This window comes from Schistocerca nitens, chromosome 3, assembly GCF_023898315.1.
Source record: "Schistocerca nitens isolate TAMUIC-IGC-003100 chromosome 3, iqSchNite1.1, whole genome shotgun sequence".
Classification (NCBI taxonomy): domain Eukaryota; kingdom Metazoa; phylum Arthropoda; class Insecta; order Orthoptera; family Acrididae; genus Schistocerca; species Schistocerca nitens.
Genome location: NC_064616.1, coordinates 778033319 through 778055711, shown reverse-complemented (window position 1 = coordinate 778055711; position 22393 = coordinate 778033319). Strand labels below are relative to the sequence as shown.

General features: G+C 36.7%; 1 protein-coding gene across 2 annotated transcripts in view; it reads left to right on the top strand.

The window, feature by feature from the left end:
• Positions 1-21819, top strand: part of LOC126248784 (cullin-1-like) — a 172457-nt gene extending 150638 nt beyond the window's left edge. For both annotated transcript variants that reach the window (XM_049950160.1, XM_049950161.1), the window contains 4 exons: positions 3823-3941; positions 17666-17887; positions 18108-18327; positions 18503-21819. In XM_049950160.1, the coding sequence (XP_049806117.1) occupies positions 3823-3941; positions 17666-17887; positions 18108-18327; positions 18503-18583 (642 nt within the window). In that variant the 3' untranslated portion in view covers positions 18584-21819. The remainder of the gene's footprint in view (positions 1-3822; positions 3942-17665; positions 17888-18107; positions 18328-18502) is intronic.
• The last annotated feature ends 574 nt before the right edge of the window (positions 21820-22393 follow it).

Sequence of the window (22393 nt, the reverse complement as noted above, 5' to 3'; positions counted from 1 at the left end):
TTCATTTCCATGTAAAAATGTTATAAATCTGAAGGCAGCAGGTTACCAATATGGTAAATGATAATTATCTAGTGGTGAAATTGGATTTTAACTTTTTTTTCAAGGCTGAGGTAGGGGGGAGTGTTGTACTTCGAAACACTTTTCAGACTTTAGCCTTTAGCCAGCCCTGTAAAAGGAGTTTGATATATTTCCTTATTCCATTTTGAAATGATAGCATTCACTTTGTGTGTGCTGCATCTTTTCTGAAATTGCAAAAATTACTCCAGAAATGCAAGGTTTTTGCAAATGTGAAAAATTGTTGTGAGGTACAACATGGTCATGAGTACCTAGGAATAAATATTCTATTCAGATTTAAAGTTTTGCAATCAAAAAAATCATTTCAATACCGTATTTTATAGTTCTGTGCTACATTATTACTGTACAACACACCAGAAATTAGTAAGTGAAATCAAATTAAGAAGACTAAATTATCAAAACACAGTTAGAAGTTAAAAATATTTTTAAATAGAAGTTATTGGCAACTAACACAAATTTCCATTTTCAAGACAGGAAAAATTGTTAAGGCATTAGAGAAACTCAGTTCACTTCCAAATAATACATGCTTCATGGTAAGGCAGCCTGTTTAAAAGTACAAGAAGGTGCATGACTGATGAAGTATGGCTTAACCGTTCACATGTTACATAAATAGTTTTAAAAATATACAGAATTTTATTCACCATAAGACACTCTAACCTCCATATAGGTTTAATACATAGCACTTAAATATCTAGAGCTCACAATGTTTACAAACTCTGCACAAAACACAGCCTCATGTCTCTCAACAACAAAAACTGTAGAAAATGCTGGAAACTGCATATGGCAGTTTCTAGTGTGCATCCCTTCATATGATTTGAGAATCAGTTACTAGATTGAAACACTGACCAGGAAACATCATGTGCTCCTAGGTACATTGTACCACAGGCACAACATTCTCCTCGATGTATGTAATCTTAAAACGATTATTCATTTCCTGCATGAAGAATTGATACCTTATCTGTGGCATCAGATGGAGAAACCCAATTCCCATGAACTCCATTCTGGTAAAGTTTTACCTACTTGGGCCACATTTCCTGACTTTTCTGTACAACAAATTGTACCAAAAAATAATGAGTTTTAGAGAGGTCTTATGTGGTGCATCAGTTAAACAGTTTTTTTTTTTTTGTAGCAAAAAGTATAAATATGAAAACCACGAAATATGGAACTTTAACTTTGCAAACATGTAAACCACGCCTGCTCAGTTTGCTTTGCTTCTATCAGCCAGTCAAGCCTTGGACTACACTATAGATCATGCTGTCACCAAAAAACTGCATATAAATAAAAATAATATTGAGTATATACTGAAATAAGCATTCTCACTGTTCTGTTGTATAACCAGAAACTCATTTGTGTGACATCACAGAAACATATTTGTGTGACATCTCAAGCTGTGACTGGTTGATAAAATCAAACTGAGTAGGCACTTTGTTGGTTTACATGTTTGTGAAATAAAGTTGTATTTTGTGGTATTTGCATTCAGTTTTGTGCTACAAAAAAATGCGATGTAATTGATGCAGCAGATTAAGATCACTCAAAAACATGTCATTTCTAGTACAATTTGTTGTGCAAAAGTGTCAAGGAATGTGCCATCACTGGGTAAAACTGTTATCTCTGTTCCAAGTTACAAATCTGTCTCTAATTAACTCAATGTCAATGGGACATTAAATCCTGATCTTCCTTCCTTTCAAGTTACAATGGCTAGAAGATGGATTCATTACTGTGGGAAAATGAAGTTTTGGTGGTGAAACCAGCAAACTTCTTAAAAACATGAAGAAAGAAATATTTCAGGCAGAAGTGAAAGAACCATTGAAAGACACTGTGTTGCAACTTCAAACTAGGCTGCCAACCCTTATGGCCACAGATCCATCAAAATCTGTGTAAACAGTCCTAGGTTCTTATTTTAGCACTAGAGTCATAATGAACTCTTTTAATGTTGACATGGCCTAGAATGAGATTTTCACTCTGCAGCGGAGTGTGCGCTGATATGAAACTTCCTGGCAGATTAAAACTGTGTGCTGGACCGAGACTCGAACTCGGGACCTTTGCCTGAGATACATGATTTGTGCATTACATACCTACTGAAAACTTATAGTAGCCTGCTGCTCTCCATTAATAAAGTAATCAATAGAACTGCTGCAGCTCTGAATGTAAACAAAAAGACTAAACCACCTTCATCACTTTGAAGCAGCTCACTGCTAAGGCTCACTGTCTAATTAAATGCAAAGGCAAAGGTCCCAAGTTCGAGTCTCGGTCCAGCACACAGTTTTAATCTGCCAGGGAGTTTGACATGGCCTGTTATGTATACATGGAATGGAAGTTTCTGCAGTTTAGTGTTCTTCAAATCCCTTCAGAGTTTACTGGAAAAGCAACTTTCCATGCAAACAGAAAATATGAGCAATGTCAAATGTATACTGTTGTACTAAAGGTAGTTTGGCTTCCACCTTCAAATATAGACCCCAAGCAGGTGTTTTCACACTGTAATGAAGTGTTGGCTAATGTGTCTGAAGAGAACCTGGAAGTTATGACACTGCTTTCTTTTTAAATATTTTCAACAGTGTTTAGTTGCAGAGTTATTTGTTCTTTAATTGATTAGATCTAATAAGTTTAACATAAATGTTTTTTTCTCGATAATTGAAGTGAATGTGATGTGCAGTGGCAAAAAAATCCAATATTATTTGTAAGTATATGAACATCAGGTTTGATTCCATGGGTTAAAGGATGCGCCCAGCAACTTTATTTATTTTAAGTAATACAGGGTACAATACTCAGTCACAAATAACATTTATTGCATATCCAGATTTTACTCACTGTGTGACCACCTTCAGTGTGAACTCAATCTTTGACATGAATATTATGTGTATATATAAGTTGTTTCAATGTTTTAACTTACATGTACAGCACTGAAAATGGCCACACAGTGATGGAAATCTAGACATGCAGTAAACATTATCTGTGGCATATTGCTGTACACTTTACTACTTGATGTATGGACATGTTGCACCTGCTAGTTGAGTGGTAAAGTGCATCCCTGGAAACCAAAAAGTTGCAGGATCAAAACCTGGTTGGACTGCAGAATATTTCAGTCTATGTTTAACCTAGCCTTTACATCTCAAGAAAGTGTAGGTTCACCAGAAATGACAAATGGTTTGGATTAAACAGTAGGTCCTTTTTCCCTGTAGGATTTCAGGGAAAAGTCTCTGAAGTGGAAACCAGTTGAAAGATTTGGCCAAACTGTTGAGCTACATGGAATTACTATTATTTTGAACATAACACTGAAAAATGATGAAATAAAACCCAAATGAAGAACATACTTGAAAAATAAGGCTTTAGAAAGTAACAATTAAATTTTTGAGAAATTGCACCAAATTTGACAAAAATAACATGGAAATTCATCAAAAAATAAAATTTTTATCTTGTACCTATCTACAACTTACTGCTGCTAACATGGCACTGTTACCTGTGTCTCACTATTAGTGTTATGAATGAGCTTTTTCTCTACTCACCGGCATTGTTTTGTTTCATTATATCTCCCCTTTGATTCACAACATATAGAAATTGTATAATAATTTTCAGCTCTATTACATTATGGCTGGCCCTGTTTAAAAATTCTGTGATATCTGTAACATTTTAAATAACAAGACTGTAATAATAAGTGTTGTGATTGTTGAGTGAAAACACTTGAAATAAATGTGAAGTACCTTTGAAAAAATATTATCTCCTTTATGATATTTATATCTATTTTTCCAGCTGGAACGTAGTTTACAACGTTTTGCAATGTTCTATGGCACCCAGCACAATGGTAGGAAGCTGCATTGGTTGCATAACATGTCAAAGGGAGAACTGGTTACAAACTGCTTCAAAAACAGGTTTGTTGCTTGTTTATCTATTGGCTAGAAAATAACGTCACTTTTATAGTTACGCGCCGGCCGAAGTGGCCGTGCGGTTAAAGGCGCTGCAGTCTGGAACCGCAAGGCCGCTACGGTCGCAGGTTCGAATCCTGCCTCGGGCATGGATGTTTGTGATGTCCTTAGGTTAGTTAGGTTTAACTAGTTCTAAGTCCTAGGGGACTAATGACCTCAGCAGTTGAGTCCCATAGTGCTCAGAGCCATTTGAACCATTTTTTTTTATAGTTACGCATCTTTTGCTGTAAGCCTGTAGTATAATGTATAAGTTATAGTGTGTTTATGAAAGCTTTATGATATCTGATGTAAACCAGAGTATTTATCTTTGTTTTGGTTGTATTATGTTCTGAAATTTATGGGGCTCACTCTAAACACAAAAGGCTGTGGTTGACAGCAACCAGATATTGCACTTAAAAACTTAGATCTTACTATCCCTGTAATAACCATACCAAACTGTATAGAGGAAGACCTTACTGTGACCATTCATACGAAATTATTTAGCAGTCAGTAATAAAATAATGTCCTCTCTACAGAAATCAACATTTTGTGGAAGTCAGTCATTTTCCACCCCCTTTTGCCACCTCCCTGACCATCTATGTATTATCCATTTACTTTGGTGTATTTGTCAGATAATCATTAAAATTTTATTTGGGACCAATTTCATTTCAACAAGTTTGTATTGAGTGTTTGTGGAAATGAATGTGATTTATATCTTTCACTTTGTATTGTTTTGTTTCTTTAAGGTCTTTCCTTTCTATATCCAAAACACAAGCATCCTTGAATCAAGCTTTCTCAAAAGAGCTGAAATTATACTGTTAAGTTGCTTCTAAATCTTTTCTGTCTATACTGTCAGTTATTTGCCATGGAATTTGATGCAATAATACCTTCCATATAAACAATTTGATGAAAACCTTCTTTGCCTCGGGTTATGTGCTTACTTATCAGAAGAATTCTTTCTCCCAAGATTTTGTTTCTCCTGTAACATTTGTTAACCAAATTTTCCCTTCTTTATTTTCATACAAGGTGTTTCATCTTTGGGGATAATACTTCCTCCCGTTTTTGATGTGCCAGATTTTACATCTTTTCTCATGTAAATATGTTTTGGAGTGCTTAGTGTTGATCATTCCTTCACATTTATTAAACTGCCAGCACGAGAAAGGATTCATTCTGAAAACTAGCAAGTTTCCTTTCTTTTCTGTGTGTGCCTGTCAACAAGCCAATACTTCTGCTTTATGATGGGTGGTCTCCTGTACTCCTAAAACATCTACTTTCTTAACATTTTTGATACATCCACTTCTTATACATAATTAACTGTATGAACCATCTTTCTTTCTCTCAGCAGTTCACAGTCCTTGTGTACACTGAAACACTGATTTCCAGTTTGTTAGAAAGCTCTTTTTGAAATTTGAGTCATTGCTGCTTACCACCTCCTTTCGTATTTTCTTTGCACAGTTTATATACTTTTTCAAGCTGTTAGTACGTTTCATGCTTTGCCCTTCATTCCTACATTTATTTATTTTTTAATTTCTGTCTTTTGTTTGGTTTTGAACATTGATTTGTAATCCTTCTTTTCTCATAAAATTTTATATTTCATTTGCTTTTCTTATTGACAAGTTATCAATCGTGTATGGAACAAAGGAAGAATGACAGCGTAAATACATCTGTACACACTGTAATTAGTCTACTCATTCTTCACGATCTGTATGGGAGTCATATGATATTTAATATCTCCAGGTATTTCTGTTTTGTATGGATCCATCACACAAAACGTTCTATCATGTGTGACACAAGTGTTCTGTAAACAATTTACTTTGCAGCCTGACTGCATTTACGTAATACCCTGCCAATTAACTGAGTCTGCCACCTCCTTTACCTATGACTTAGCTAATGTCACCATTCCATTTCATATCCATACAATTTGTTACATCCAGCTGTTTATATGTGTTGACTGATTCCAGTTGTGACACACTAATATTGTAGACAAATATACAAGAATGCGGCCAGTGTAATAGTTCATAAAGTACTATCATGAAAAATTGTAACTTACACAGTGGAAAAATAAGTTGTACAAAGTGTAAAGATGAATTTATGAAGCTGAAAGATTGTGTTTCTAATTTGCAATTCTTTCAAAACTTAAGAGAGAAAAAATTGAGTCGCCAGCAAAACAAAATTGGGTATATCTTCTGCAAGATAGTCCAAGCGATTCAGAGCAGTGGACAAAAGTGTTATATAAAAACAGCATACATAAAGTGAAAACCACTGTGTAGTGCATGGAAATTTAGTGAATGACAGTTGTTTCCAAACACTTCCTAATACAGACTATTTAAAACTATAAACAGTGTGGAACCATGTGATAAGATCACTAATTAACAAAAGTAACAATGAAGAAAATGTGATTCAAGACACCATAGGTACCTGTAGTGATTATTGACCAAATAACAGTGATACTTCCACAACAAGTACATGTAAAAGTGACGGTTACACTTATAGCCTCCAAATTGCGAAGTATATGTAGATATTAGATCAACATATGGTAAAACCAGGTGCAAAATTCAAGGCAGCAACTGCAGTCAGTCATGAAAAAATTTCAGGGCTAAACAATAGAGATTTTTTCTATTTTTCTTGCAGGGACATAGCAAAGAATGATGCAAAAGATTTCATGCTTTCCCTTAAATCTAGGCAGCATGAATTCAGAAATGCAGATGCAGTCTTTTTTCTGTACCCGATCGTCAGTGTCTACATAATTGGTGCTGTTTGAATAAGGAAGTAGAAAAGATAAATAAAGTTACATAAAATGTATGCAGGCAATTTAAAAATATAATATACATTGAAATAAACATGATAGGGAAATGATTTCATAGAGTATCTGGGTTCCCCATCAACAGGGAGGTAAAGGCAGTTGTTGGTCATGACTTCAGGTATGATTCATATGAAATCAGAGACAAAAGTGATGTGTGTTTAGACTATAGCTTCCAATGTGGTGAAATGGTATTGATTTCTACCAAGACTGAGAGTGTTGATGATAATGCTTTTTTAACAAAAGTAAACATTCCAGCAACCTCAAAATAGACAATTACAATGTGTATGATTCGAATATACCGTGTCTGATGAGTGCTTGATTGAGGAAAAAACAGTAATAAAATATTTGTGTTGCTGCAAACTGATATCTGTTGCATAAGAAAAAAGGTGTTAGAACTACAACATTTTTGTAGCAATAAGGATGTAGAGGTGATATGTGTCTCAAAACACTGCCTAACCAAAAATCAAGTTGACAGATTTATCACTCAGGGAAACATTATAGCTGACATAACTTGTAGGAAACACACAAAAAATGGTGGTGCTGGAATTTACATCAAACAGTGTCTTAAATTTTCAGAATTATAGTCTGTTCAAAATTAGGTTGACAGCTATGATGGAAGCAGCAATGGGGGCTTGAGGGGGGGGGGGGGGGCGGTGAGCTCATGTGGGAGGCACAGACTGCATTCTGCCAATCCCATGATACCTGTTGCCAAACCTCACCGCATCATCACAACACTATCTGCTTGCACTGTGTTAGAATTTCAGGCAGCTTGCTTTCCTGATGAATCATTGCACGGTGTTGCTATTGTATTTGTTGTTACTGTTACTTATTGTGTGGTATCAAACAATGTCAGAAAGAAGTACGTCGAAAGTTATGAGTTGAAGTGTTTCTTGTTGTTCTCTTCGTCAGGGGATTTCTGTACAAGGTCAGTCAAGATACATTATTTGTGCATTACATACCTACTGAAAACTTATAGTAGCCTGCTGCTCTCCATTAATAATGTAATCAATAGAACTGCTGCAGCTCTGAATGTAAACGAAAAGACTAAACCACCGTCATCACTTTGAAGCAGCTCACTGCTAAGGCTCACTGTCTAATTAAATGCTCTAAGAAGGAGTGCTGTGAGTTCTGACTTTCCACCTTGAGAGCCTATGCCTCATAATCTTCCATATTGGTCAAGCCCCATTGTCTACTTTGCTATTAAAGATCAACAGCTGTCCTGGGTGTCTTCCTCCATAGTGGTGTTTCTAGGTTCTTGCTGATAACTTTGTGACACACTTTGCAGCAGCATTGGCATCATTTTCTTAGCCACCTACCTTTCGCACTCATAAACACAAATTGAAGACATATCCTTATTCTAAACCCCACCACCCTGTCATGCCAAAACATATAATGAAGCTAACATTGACTGGGAATAGCTCCCAGGCCCTGATAAATTCATAATCAGATGATCCAACACTTGAATGTTATTCAAAGACTCTGTCTGCTCAGGATCTTTAAACATCTTTGGCTAGAAGGTATTTTCCCTTTGCAATACTGAGATAGTATCATCATCATCATTTTCATCATCATTTTCATCATCATCATAATCCTTAAACCAGGCAGAAACCCTTGTCCATTGACAGCTACTGACCATTTAGCATCACCAACTTTCTCTGCAAACTGCTTGACAGGATGGTAGGCCAATAATAATGCTGTGTTGTCAATTCGTTGGACTTTTCTCCTCCCTGCCAGTGTAATTTCTGAGAGGGATGATCCACAATTGACTGTGTACAAGTAGTTTTGTTTGGAACAGCAATTTGACAGGCTTTTTCTTCATGCCAACACCACATAACAATCTTTTTTTATATGCATGAGGCACATGCCAGCACTTGATTCCATCACATTTTACTTTATCCATGACTGAGGCTTTTGAGCAGGCTGTTCCAGCTCATCGGCTCCGTTGTGAGCCGCAGAGCGCTCCCTGCTCAAGGGAGCCATATCGCTCGCTGTGACCATTCAAGTGGGCTGGCACGCTGGCACGTGGCACGGCTGGCTGAGGCATGCGGCAATTAAGCGTTTTTATGTGCCAGCTGCGTCTTACAAGATTGACAACCTCATACTCTTAGCTGCTAAGACGTGGTGACATGCTACACCAGGAAATACGATGTTCAGGAAATAAATAAGAAACAACTGTTTTACAAGAAATTGCACACTAAATTTATTGGGCCTCTGTAACTTGAAAATTTCTTTTCATTACAAGATCGGAAAGATCAGGCGTCAAAGTGTTCGCAGTGTTAATGCGGAGGATGGCCTTCATTGTTGCATCCTGAAGAAACGATCGTTCCTTACTTTTTACTCTTTTCATTGCTGAGAAAAGCTGCTCACAACAATACGTAGATCCAAACATGCACATGATCTGAGCGGCATTGTTGTGAAGCTTGGGAAATGTTTTTTGCTATAATGAACGATACCATCGGGACAGATCCAACGTGTTGTAGTACCTCTCTTCCAACAAAGTTGAATTTTGCAAATCAATTATCTCCAATTGAAGTGACGGTGACAAGTCATCGGGGGAAACTGAAAAAGGTGTGCTGAACACCTTAAGTTCCAATTCCAAAGTAGTGAGTTCTCGGAATCATGTTTCAAACGACGTGATGAGCTGCTTTAACTTTGCTTGGTAATCGCCGAAAGTAGTACCTTCAGGTAGTTTTAAACAAGCAAGACGATTGAAGAACGTTAGATGTCCATTACTCATCTGCCTCTCAAATAAATGTAACTTTTCCATGAACGCTTTGATCTGGTCATGCATGTCAACGATTAGCTGCCCTTTGCCCTGCAGTGACAGATTTAAATTATTCAGATGCATAGTTATATGAGCTGGGAACGCCAGGTCTGATATCCATTTTGTATCTTTCAGACAACACATTTCTTCCCCTTTCATTTCGAGAAAAAGGGATATGTCCTCACGAATGGCAAAGAAAACATCAAGAACTTTTCCCCGACTCAGCCAACGAACTGTACTGTGGTAAGGTATATCCCGATACTCCGCTTCCATATCTTTCAGGAATCCTTTGAATTGGCGATGATTCATACCGTGACGCCGAACAAAATTCACACGCTTCACGACATCTTTCATTACGCCACCTAGCTCTACTGTTTCAGCACACAGTGCCTCTTGGTGAATAAAACAATGAAGAGTCAAAATGTCTTTCCCAAATTCGTCCCTGAGTTTATTTTTCAAACGAGAAGCAAAACCTTCGTGACGCCCGATCATTTGTGGTGCACCGTCTGTCGCTACAGAATGGAGCTTATCCCACGGCAAATTCATATTGTCCACTGATTCACAAACAGCTTCAAAAATGTCACGTCCTGTTGCGGTGTAATCGAGTGGTACCACATCCAAGAGTTCTTCAGTTACTTGCAGCTCCATGTCGACACAATGCACAAAGACTGCAAGCTGAGCCCAGTCCGATATGTCGGTGCTTTCGTCAAGCGCTAGCGAAAATGCAACAAAGCTCTCCGCCTTTTTCCTGAGCTGTGTCTCTAAATCCACTGCCATGTCCAGGATTCAACGAGACATTGTTTGCTTCGACAGGCAAACCCCTTCAATTGCCTGCACCTCCACTGGAAACAAACATTGTGCAACTGCTACCATGCACGATTTTACGAGTGGTCCCACCGAAAATGGCTTGCCACTTGTCGCAATGATGTGAGCGACCCTGTAGCTTGCTCGAATTGCAGATTCAGTTGTGTTTTCTCCGCTCTCATTCACCTGAAAATTATAAACGCATTACAGAACACGAACTATGTTGCATGTTTTGATACCCTCCGTATTATGAAACTGTTTTTGAACTTACGTCTCCTGCTATGTCGTTCTTAAGCCTGGCTACCAGTTCTCTGCGTGCAACGCCTTCTACCTGATCGTAGTGTGCTGCATGAAGACGTGTATAATGTCGTTGTATATTGTACCTCTTCGCAGAATTAAATACTTTATGACATACAAGACATTGCGGACGAACATCCCTCTCAATGAATAGAAAGGTATCCTCCAATAGAGGTACAGGGCTCCCACGGCTAGTCATAGCTGTCATCAAACACGGATTATTGCGTCAGTTGCGGCTGCATGCGGCCAGAGGGCAGTGAGTTCTCTTTCCCCCTCCACGCGGGCTCCGAGCTGCCGCAGGGAGCGCTCCGGAGCGCTCTGGCTCCCTGGAGCTCGGTTGGAACAGCCTGCTTTTGAGGCTTACAATCTCCCTCAGCTCCATCATCAATCAGCAAGTGACCTGCACCCTCCCTCATACCCTCCCCCCTCCTGCTATTTGTCAACAATTTTTGCATTTCGTTTAGCTCCCAATCTATAGCTCCAAGGTGCCGTCTGAAGGGCCTCTTCTTGGACCCTTTCCTATGGTTTTCAGTTCTGTCTTGTGAAAATGCTAGTCATGAATTTATGTTGATGCACAGTCCCAATTTTGGGGATTGTTATTTCATAAAAAGCTAACATGGCAGCCCCGCATTTGTCAACTAAAAGGTAGCTGCATTCAAAAGCTTAACGCTCTCTGCTTACTTGCCCACAATTGTTGGGATGAGGATCTCACTACTCTACTGTATATTTACTGCATCCAGGTCTTGTCCTGATTGGGCCATGGTTGCCAACTTTATGGCTAAATGGAACCTTCAGCTTTGAAATTGTTGGATCTAGTCCATCACTGGTCACTGGCATCTTCCAGATTAGTCCCATAGATAGTCTTCTTACCAAAGTGGGCTCTTACTTGTTAGTTCTGACAGTATCAACTCTTTCTCACTTACACAGTCACCATCTGATAATTTCCTAATCATCTATCTTATCAGTTTCTTTTTACATACAAGGGGCGTTGACCCCTGACCTCATGTGGGATCACATTGAGGCCCTCTGCTGGGACCTCCATCTAACCTCTTTAGACTTGCCATGTTTTCCAGCAAACGTTCTCTTGGTTAGCACCCATATCACAAATGAAGACTCATCTATTTCAAGGACCAAAATTTCATTTGCTCCCATGACCTTTCAACATCATTACCTCTCAGGTTTTCAAGAATATCAGGATGCTACTATCATTTACACCGAAGGCTCTAAACCCAGAGATAGGGCAGGATATGCTTTTACACCTCCCATCAGTCAGTAATAACATTTGCAGCCAAGAATGTGTAATGTTTTTACAATGGAGCTGTTGGCCATTAATGGAGCCCTATGGTTTATTTAACTGACCTCCCTACTGACTCAGTGAGAAGTCTCCAGATTATTGATTAATGTTACTCTTGTCAGCCTCTGATGTGTGATATTCATGATCTTCTCTCTGACCTTATTCAAACTGCATACTTAGTCATATTTACCTTGGTGCCAAGTCCGGTGGGGTGGGTATCCCAGGGAATAAACTGGATCGACCATTTGGCTATAGAAGTGGTTATTTGCTCAACATTCACTTTGGTGATCCCAAGCGAAGATTTATGGGTACAAATAAATAATTTCCTCGCTCAGAGTTAGGAACAATCTTTGGTGGGCTACTGCCCCCTCTAATAAACTCCGCATTGTGTTCTGGGTTCTTTGCCCCCAGTATTGGCCGACAACTCATGTACAGTTGAACTGATCCCTTGTTGTCTCCATGAAAGTTGTTTTTATTCTCAGATATAATGTTTTAACTACTTTTGGTGCAGGGGCAGTGTGGTTGGGTTGGGGCATCTCACACCGCACTCTGGGTCTAGGGTCCCCTGAACCCATACTTCCTTTGCCAGTTGCCTTGCTCATCCCTCTTTTATTCTGTTTTAATTGCTTTTACTTGCAATTAGCCCTTTTCCTGCCACATGAGTTTTTCTGTTTTGTGCTAGCACTGTGATGAATAGTGAGTGCTGTTTCCATTTTTAACACTTCAACTGTAATTCTTTGGGGTTCATGTGAGGTATGGCCGCTGTTGCGTGCAGAGCCTTGAGGGATGCTTAACATGCCCCACCCATCTACTGACCTGATTAGTTCTCTACCCTTATTTTATTATTGTCAGCCCAACTGATGCCCATTACGTTGTTAGCCTACACACTTTCACTAAAACAAATTTCCTGGCTGGAAGATGTTCTTTGCCCTTAATCACATGGATGGGGTCAAATGTGGGTTGTGTTCCTCTCACCACAGATGAGCTCTGGAGGAACCCTTGTCTTCTCCCTGACCTACATACCTGCTTAACCAATATATTTTTACTTCCCATTAAGTTATTTATCAGCTCTAGTATCAATATTGCTTTCAGCATCTGGATTTTATCATTTCAACATGCTTCCAGAATTCAGTTAAAGTTCTATCTGACCTCACTAACTCCGGGTGACCTGCCTCATGACCAAGGATCTGATGACCTCACTGTTTAATCCTTTAAGCCATAACAAAAAAAAAAAAAAAAAAAAAAAAAAAAAAAAAAAAAAAAAAAAAAAAGTGCATGTGTGTGTTTCCTCTCATTCTTCTATTCTTCCTTCCTCGTCAGTTTTCAAAAGACATAATTACATAATTCTTGTGATGCATTGAGGCTCTCAGTAATTTGATTCCTGGTTCAAGTGGTTGCCGAATACTACAGCACTAGTATATTTTAAAATCCACACAAATTAGAAAGATGTGTTATGATACTACTGAGGTCTTAAGATTTCATGTGGTGGTGGGGAAAAGAAACATTTTGTAACTCTGTACAGAATGTGTATTGTAACAATTGTGTATGTGGGGCTGGCAAGGGGGAGGGGGAGATGTGAAGTGGTGTGTGTTACTAACAAAAATAGCATATTCATCTACAGTTCCTTTTCCACTGTGGTTTTTTGTATTCAGTGGTGAGCAAGATACATGAGGCAGTGAAATACCCTCAGACTTCAAGAAGAATATAATAATTCCAATTCCAAAGAAAGCAGGTGTTGATAGGTGTGAAATTACCAAACTATCAGTTTAATAAGTCATGGCTGCAAAATACTAACACAAATTCTTTACAGACACATGGAAAAACTGGTAGAAGCCAACCTTGGGGAAAATCAGTTTGTATTCCATAGAAATGTTGGAATATGTGAGGCAATACTGACCCTATGACTTACCTTAGAAGATAGGTTAAGGAAAAAGAAATCTATGTTTCTAGCATTTGTAGACTTGGAGAAAGCTTTGGACATTCTTGACTGGAATACTTTTTTTTCAAATTTTGAACATGGCAGGGGTAAAATACAGGGAGTGAAAGGCTATTTACAATTTGTACAGAAACCAAATGGCAGTTATAAGAGTCAAGAGGCACAAAAGGGAAGCAGTGATTGAGAAGGGAGTGATACAGGATTGTAGCCATCCCCGATGGTATTCAGTCTGTGTATTTCACAAACAGTAAAATCCATGGAGAAGAAATAAAAACTTTGAGATTTGATGATGACATTGTAATTCTGTCAGAGACGGCAGAGGACCTGGAAGGTAAGTTGAACAGAATGGACAGTGTCTTGAAAGGAGGATATAAGATGAACATCCACAAAAGCAAAATGAGGCTAATGGAATGTAGTCAAATTAAATCAGGTGATGCTAAGGGAATTAGATTATGAAATGAGACACTTAAAGTAGTAGATGTCTTTCCAATAATATGAAACATGGCTTCAATACTGAGATTCAACATCTGTCGAAAACCGTCTTCCACTGGTAGCAATAGAAGCTGTTGCAAAAATGAGGATGCACCTCATTGTCAGAAGTAGTCAGCACATGCAATAACTGCAGCTGGTATGGCTCTACATGCAGACATTCACATGGAATGGGCCAGACAGTTGACCATGGGATCTGCAGTTCTCTGCTCACAAGAGTCATTGACTCCTTTGGGATTCTGATCTATGATTCCCACACACAGTCCATCTTCTCTCCTGGGGATCTTGGATGGCTGTTTTCTCTGCACCTCGTAAACAGCCAACCTCATAGACTGTGTTATAACTCCCATGGATTATTTTCTCTGTTGGAGTCTTTTTATGTCCTATTTGGTACAAAGTCAAAATTGAACCACATTTAGCAAGTTCAAGACTCTAAGCACACAAACATTGGTCCGTTATCTGCTGTGTTCTAAGATACCTGCCCACTAGGGGCACACCACGCAACTATGCCACAGTGTGTATTAAGAATCGAAACTTGGAGAGACACTGATATGTGTCATTTTTTCTGTATGTCTTGTAGTTTTTCTGTAGTCATCTTCTAAAGCCCCGGAGGTACTTATGAATAATCTTGTATATGAAATTAATTAAATGTGCTGAACTGAAATGAATAGATTGATGAGAGTGAACTGAAGAAAGATACAGTGACATTAAGTTAGTGCAAACCTTTCTTATATGCTGAAACTGCAATGTAATTAATATGTAGGGACAGTTGAAAATCTGTATCATACTGGGACTTGAACCCAGATTTCCTGCTTATCGGGAGCAGTCACATTAATCTTTACACTATCTGAGCATACCTACAGGCCTGATTCCAGTGTTCATTGTCACTGATGTTTCCATCTATGATTTGTAAACTCTTCTACCAAAGATGCTACACACTGATATCATTCCATGTCAGTGCATCATCATTGGTTACATCCTATCAATCTGTCCATTTCATTTCAGTGTGTTTAATTAATTTTATCAATATAATAGAGGGAAACATTCCACGTGGGAAAAATATATCTAAAAACAAAGATGATGTGACTTACCAAACGAAAGCGCTGGCAGGTCGATAGACACACAAACAAACACAAACACACACACAAAATTCAAGCTTTCGCAACAAACTGTTGCCTCATCAGGAAAGAGGGAAGGAGAGGGAAAGACGAAAGGATGTGGGTTTTAAGGGAGAGGGTAAGGAGTCATTCCAATCCTGGGAGCGGAAAGACTTACCTTAGGGGGAAAAAAGGACAGGTATACACTCGCGCACACACACACATATCCATCCACACATATACAGACACAAGCAGACATATTTAAAGACCAAATATGTCTGCTTGTGTTTGTATATGTGTGGATGGATATGTTTGTGTGTGTGAGTGTATACCTGTCCTTTTTTCCCCCTAAGGTAAGTCTTTCCGCTCCCGGGATTGGAATGACTCCTTACCCTCTCCCTTAAAACCCACATCCTTTTGTCTTTCCCTCTCCTTCCCTCTTTCCTGATGAGGCAACAGTTTGTTGCGAAAGCTTGAATTTTGTGTGTGTGTTTGTGTTTGTTTGTGTGTCTATCGACCTGCCAGCGCTTTCGTTCGGTAAGTTACATCATCTTTGTTTTTAGATATGTTTAATTAATTTCATACACAATGTGATTAAAAAATGACTTTACAGGCTTTGGGACATGTCCCTTACACCAAAACAAGGAAAATGTCCAAAAATCCTTAGTTTTTGAGTTATTAATGAAACTTTACATTAGGTGGCTTTCCAAGTGCAACCCAACAACTTCAGAGCACTCATTCAGAGAAAGCTTTGACTCATAGTATCCTAGATGGCATGATAATGTTGCACCACATTTTAGTCTTAGTGTTTGAGATTAACTGACTGGTACCTACATGACATGTCAATAGGTAGGGGAGGACCAGTTCCATATTCTCCCAAAGTGAGTTCTTTGGAGTTATGTCTCTTGTGGCATCTTAAAAAATTGTTCGTGCAGCTGTCAAGACAGATGAAAAAACTCATCATCAATGTGGCACAGAACACTGCGGAACAGAGTGTATTTGAAAGGGCATGACAAGCCATGATTCAGCAAATGCATATGTTTATGGAAGCAACAGGACATTTTGAACATTTATTATGAGTTTCTAAGTTAATAACTATTTCAGTTACAACATGTAACTGATGTGTTGAACACAAAGTTTCTTAATAAACTACATATGCTTATATGAAATTTTTGCCTTGTTTTGCTGTAGGGAACCTGTCCATCAGGTTTGCAATTGTATTTTTGAATCACTTTGTTGCATGGTAAGTCATGGTCCTCCACTGACTTCATTCCCCCAAAGATGCTATTCTGACATACCTTATGGGAGAACCCCTGTAGTAATGTTCAGAAATTGTTTGTGGAAACATAAATAAAATGAATGTTTGAATTAGGCCTGGAGATGGGCTGATATAGCCAAATGATTAAGGTGATTGATTGTGATAAGCAGGAAATCCAGGTTTGAAGACCAATCTGGCACAGAATTTCATTTGTCACTTATTCATTACATTGCAGGTTCACTATATCTGAATGATTTGCACTGATGTCATTGCATCTTAATCGCTTTCATACCCATCAGTCTATAGATTTCATTTCAGTGCATTAAATTAATTTCACATATTAACAAATGTTTATATGCTTTTCCCCTGGCCATATTGCATTTGTCAACAACAGAAACTTGATAGAAATATGATTTTTTATAAGGCATGATTAAACAACTTCATAAGAGTGGACAAGCTGGTATAGTGGTTTAGACTTGCATTCAAAAAGATTAGTGTTCATTCAATCTTTATTTAGGTTTACAGTGGTTTCCAAAATTTATGTCAGACAAATGCTATATGTTTCCTTCAATAAACCCATGCTCAGTTTCTTTTCCAACCATAGCTTAATATTTGGTGTCAGTCAGAAGTTAAGCTCTAATGCTCATGCCATTTTTTAAAAATTAGTATATCAACTTAGAGGGGAAAAATTTCTTGCTATTGAGCTGCAGACCTGATAACATTACTGAAAAGTTTGTGAGGATGTTTGGTCCTTTTTTGTACCCGTTGTCCAGTGTTTTTGGATGCCTTTCTTTAATAAATAGTTTAATATTGCCATTACAGTGAAACACTTATTGCTCAGCTGAATGTTTGCATCAACCTTTCTTTAGTACATAGTTTAATACTGCCATTACTATGAAACTCTTAATGTTCTGTTGAATGTTTCCATCAAAATGATGTTTTGTTTCAGGTATACATTACAGGCATCAACCTTCCAGATGGCAGTATTATTGCAGTATAATTTGAGTGAGGTCTGGACAGTGCAACAGCTTCAGGAATCAACTCAAATTAGTCTTGATGTACTAGTACAGGTCATTCAAGTTCTCATGAAAACAAAGCTACTTCACTCTGAAGATGATGAAAGTGATTTGCAACCTACTTCTGTTATAGCATTATGTTCAAGCTACAAAAAGTACGCCACTCACTAGCTTTATCTGTTCAGTAATTTGCATTCAAATGCATGGTAAAAATAGATAGAATTAGGGTATTGAAGACACAACCTCCTTGTGTTGAAGGCCTCTTATGAATAATTTTTTTCAGCCTGTGGCAGTTTCTCTGGTAATAATTTCTGTTTCAAAATAATAATATTCTGTATATTAAATACCCTCATCATAGTTTTCCCTCTCTTCCAGTAAGAAACTCAGGGTGAATATCAACATACCATTGAAATCAGAATTGAGACATGATCAAGAGGCAACACAGAAGACTATCGAAGAAGATCGCAAAATATTAATACAGGCAGCCATAGTGAGAATACTGAAAATGAGAAAAACACTGAAGCACCAGCAACTTGTTGCTGAAGTATTAGAGCAGTTGGCATCAAGATTTAAACCCAGAGTTCATGTTATCAAAGTAAGTAACATGTGGTGTAGATTAATAAAATTATTTTATCCTTACAGCTCTGTAGCTTTAATATTAGATTGATCTTTATAGTTGAACCTGAAATTCTTAACTGATTTCTTATGAATAATGAAGACATAATTGTGTTTAATGCATAAATAATCATTGTTGTCTTGAATTCTTACAGAAATGTATTGATATACTAATTGAGAAGGAATATTTGGAACGAGCAGAGAACCAAAGAGATACCTACAGTTACCTCGCTTGAATACTACATGGCAGATGGTGACCAAATGGTGGTCAAATGTTTCTGCAGCATGAGGATAATGTTACATACCATATATAATCATGTGCATTTGATATATGTAAAATTGTCCATGATGTATGTTTTGTTAATTTTTTATTACATTTATGTTGTAATAGAATATCATGAAAGTACAAAATAATTTACATTTTTTTATATGAAAAGTTTTTCAAAGAAGTAAAAAGAGTTATTGTGCCCATCTTTTTATGAATCTAGTCTTGAGTGGCAGAATTGTGTGTGTGTGTGTGTGTGTGTGTGTGTGTGTGTGTGTGTGTGTGTGTGTGAAAGATTGTGCACGTGCACCTGCATGTGCATGAGTGCAAGTATGTGTGTGCGTGTGCACTGAGAGTAGTTGACATGTTAGATTGCTGAATATGAATTCAAATTTGTTATTGTTTTGGTTAATTCTTATTTTTATTGCATAATTCTGTTACAAGAAAATATTAACATGAACTTACATTGAAAAGTATGCAGTTTTGATTTCAATTAGTTATTCCTGGAAATTTATACGTATATTGTGTTTAAAAAAAAAAAAAAAGTGAAAAAAAAGAAAAAGGAAAGTGGATGTTCAGTGCTTACATAAGATAGGTGTCTATTATTGGTGTCTCATTAACTAATTAACTATCCTAATTGTGATTAACTGTGAGAATTATCTGTAGAACTAAGAGTAGTTGACATTCTGCTAGATTGCTGAATATAAATTCATATTTGTTATTGTTTTTGGTTAATTGGTATTGTTATTTCATAATTCTGTTACCAGCAAAGTTTCACAGAATTTTTATTGAAAGGTATGTGCTTTTGATTACAATCATTTATGCCTGGAAATTTATTATATATTGTAAACTAAAAAAAAGTAGATGTTCAGTGTTTACATATAGTACGTGTCTGTTATTGGTGTCTCAGTAACTATTCTAATTGTGATTAACTGTGAGAATCACCTGTAGAACTAAGTGAAGTTGAAATGTTAGATTGCTGAGTATGAATTCATATTAGTTATTGTTTTTGGTCAACTGGTATTGTTATGGCATAATTTTGTTACCAGCACAATTTCACAAGAGTTTTGCTGAAGGGCTTGCGCTTTTGACTTCAATCGGTTATCGCAGGAAATTTATCATACATTGTAAACTAAAAAGAAAGAAAAGTGGATGTTCAGTTTTTACACATTGTAGGTGTCTATTATTGGTGTCTCAGTGACTGTTGCAATTGTGATTAACTATGAGAATCACCTGTAGAATTATGAGTAGTTGACATGTTAGATTACTAAATATGAATTCATATTTTTTATTGTTTTTGGTTAATTGATATTGTCACTGCATAATTCTGTTGCCAGAAAAGATTCACAGAATTTTCATTGAAAGGTTGCACTTTGATTTCAAATAGTTATGTCTGGAAATTTATACATACATTGTAAACTATAAAAACAGCTAATATTCAGTATTTACATATTGGTAGGTGTCTAGTATTGGTGTCTCAGTGACTATTCTAATTGTGATTAACTGTGAGAATCACCTGTAGAACTAAGTATAGTTGACATGTAGATTGCTGAATATACATTCATATTTGTTATTGTTTTTGATTAAATGATATTGTTATTGCATAATTCTATTAGCAGCACACTTTCACAGGATTTCCACTGAAATGTATGCAGTTTTTTATTTCAATCAGTTATCCCCAGAAATTTTTCATACATTGTAAACTAAAAAAAAGTGGATGTTCAGTGTTTACATATGGTAGGTGTCTATTATTGGTGTGTCTCTGACTATTGTAATTGTGATTAAGTGTGAGAATCACATGTAAAACTAAGAGTAGTTGACATGCTTTACTGCTGAATATGAATTCATATTAGTTATTGTTTTTGGTTAATAGGTATTGTTACTGCATAATTCTGTTACCAGAAAACTTTCACAGAATTTTCATTTTCACTTTTGATTTCAACTGGTTATGCCTGGAAACATACATTAGAAACTAAAAACAAGTGGATGCTCGGCATTTACATATAGTAGGTGTATGTCATTTGTGTCTCATTGACTAATCTAACTGCAATTAACTGTGAAAATCACATGTAGAACTAAGAGTAGTTGACATGTTATACTGCTGAATATGTACTCATATTTGTTGTTTTTTTGGTTAACTGGCATTGTCATTACGTAATTTTGTTACCAGGAAACATTCACAGAATTTTGATTGAAAGTTGTGCACTTTTGATTTCAGTCTGCTATGCCTGGAAATTTATGCATACATTGTAAAAAAAAAAAAAAAAAAAAAAAAAAAAAAAAAAAAAAAAGTGGATGTTCAATGTTTACATATGATAGGTGTCTATTATTGGTGTCTCATTGAGTAGTCTAATTGTGATTAACTGTGAGAATAACCTGTAGAATAAGAGTAGTTGACATGTTAGATTGCTGAATATGAATTTATATTTGTTATTGTTTTTGGTCTATTGGTATTTTTATTGCATAGCTCCATTACCAGAAAACATTAACAGCATTTCCATTGAAAAGTATGTACTTTTAACTTCAGTTGGTTATTCCTGGGAATTTATACATACATTAACAGAATTTCCATTGAAAAGTATACACATTTAATTTCAATTTGTTATATCTGGGACTTTATACATACATTGGAAACTTTAAAAAAATGTGAATGTTCAATGTATACATATGGCAGGCATCTATTATTGGGTTATCATTGACTATTCTATTGTAATTGTGGTTAAGTGTGAGAATCTACTTCTGCAGAATAGGAGTATTTGACATATGAGATTGCTGAATATGAATTAATACTTATGATTGTTTTTGGTTAATTGGTATTGTAATTCTCTTACCAGCAAATAATCACAGAATTTTCATTGAAAGACATGCACTTTTGATTTCTATCAGTTATACATGGAAATTTATACATACATTGTAAAGTAAAAAGAAAAAGTGGATGTTAAATGTATACATATGTTAGGTATGCATTATTAGTGTCTCATTGACTATTCAAATTGTCGTAATTGTCAATGTATTACTGGGAGAAAATTTGGTACTTTAATCAGAGTGAAGAAATACACTGCTGTGTCAGAGAATGAAGTCGCATTAGAAACAGAAATTACAACTACTTCATTCAGTTGTAATATGGATATTTATATTAGTGTATACACTTTTTCAATGGCAAATCTGTAAAAGATGTAAGCTAAAAATTGATGTCAGATTGTTATAACTGTGGTAAATTTCTGTGAAAATTAAATGTCTAATATTTGGTGTTAAAAGCTATGAAATGATCATTTTTATTGTTATTTCCTAGGTTTCTGTCTCTTATTCCTTTACAACTTATTTCTGTTGTGAATTTTAGTTTGCTTTCAGTTTATTATCTGTAGATGTACCATATAAGACAAGGAATAACACAGTTTTGGTGACTCCTTTCTACAGAGCTTATGCTCAGGCAGAATGTTCTTGGGAATGATAATCAATTGCTTTCTGGGGAAAAAGTACTGGATGCAATTCCCACTAGATGGAAAACAGCTTGGAAGTGGGTTACAAACAATATTGGGCAACAGATTTTGGTTTATATGTAAAGAGAACTTGTGCCTCCAAAGGACTAACTGTAATACATTCAAGACTAACATTGCTTCAACATGAACTTGTATTAAACTTAGAGCAGTCCACATTCATATGGAAACGATGCAAACGGCAGTGTTCAGTGCATGAAGTATGTGAAATTGTTTACTTCTCATTAGAAGTTTTGGAACACTTGCCATTTCCCTGTGGCTCCAAATGCATATGTGTTCACCAC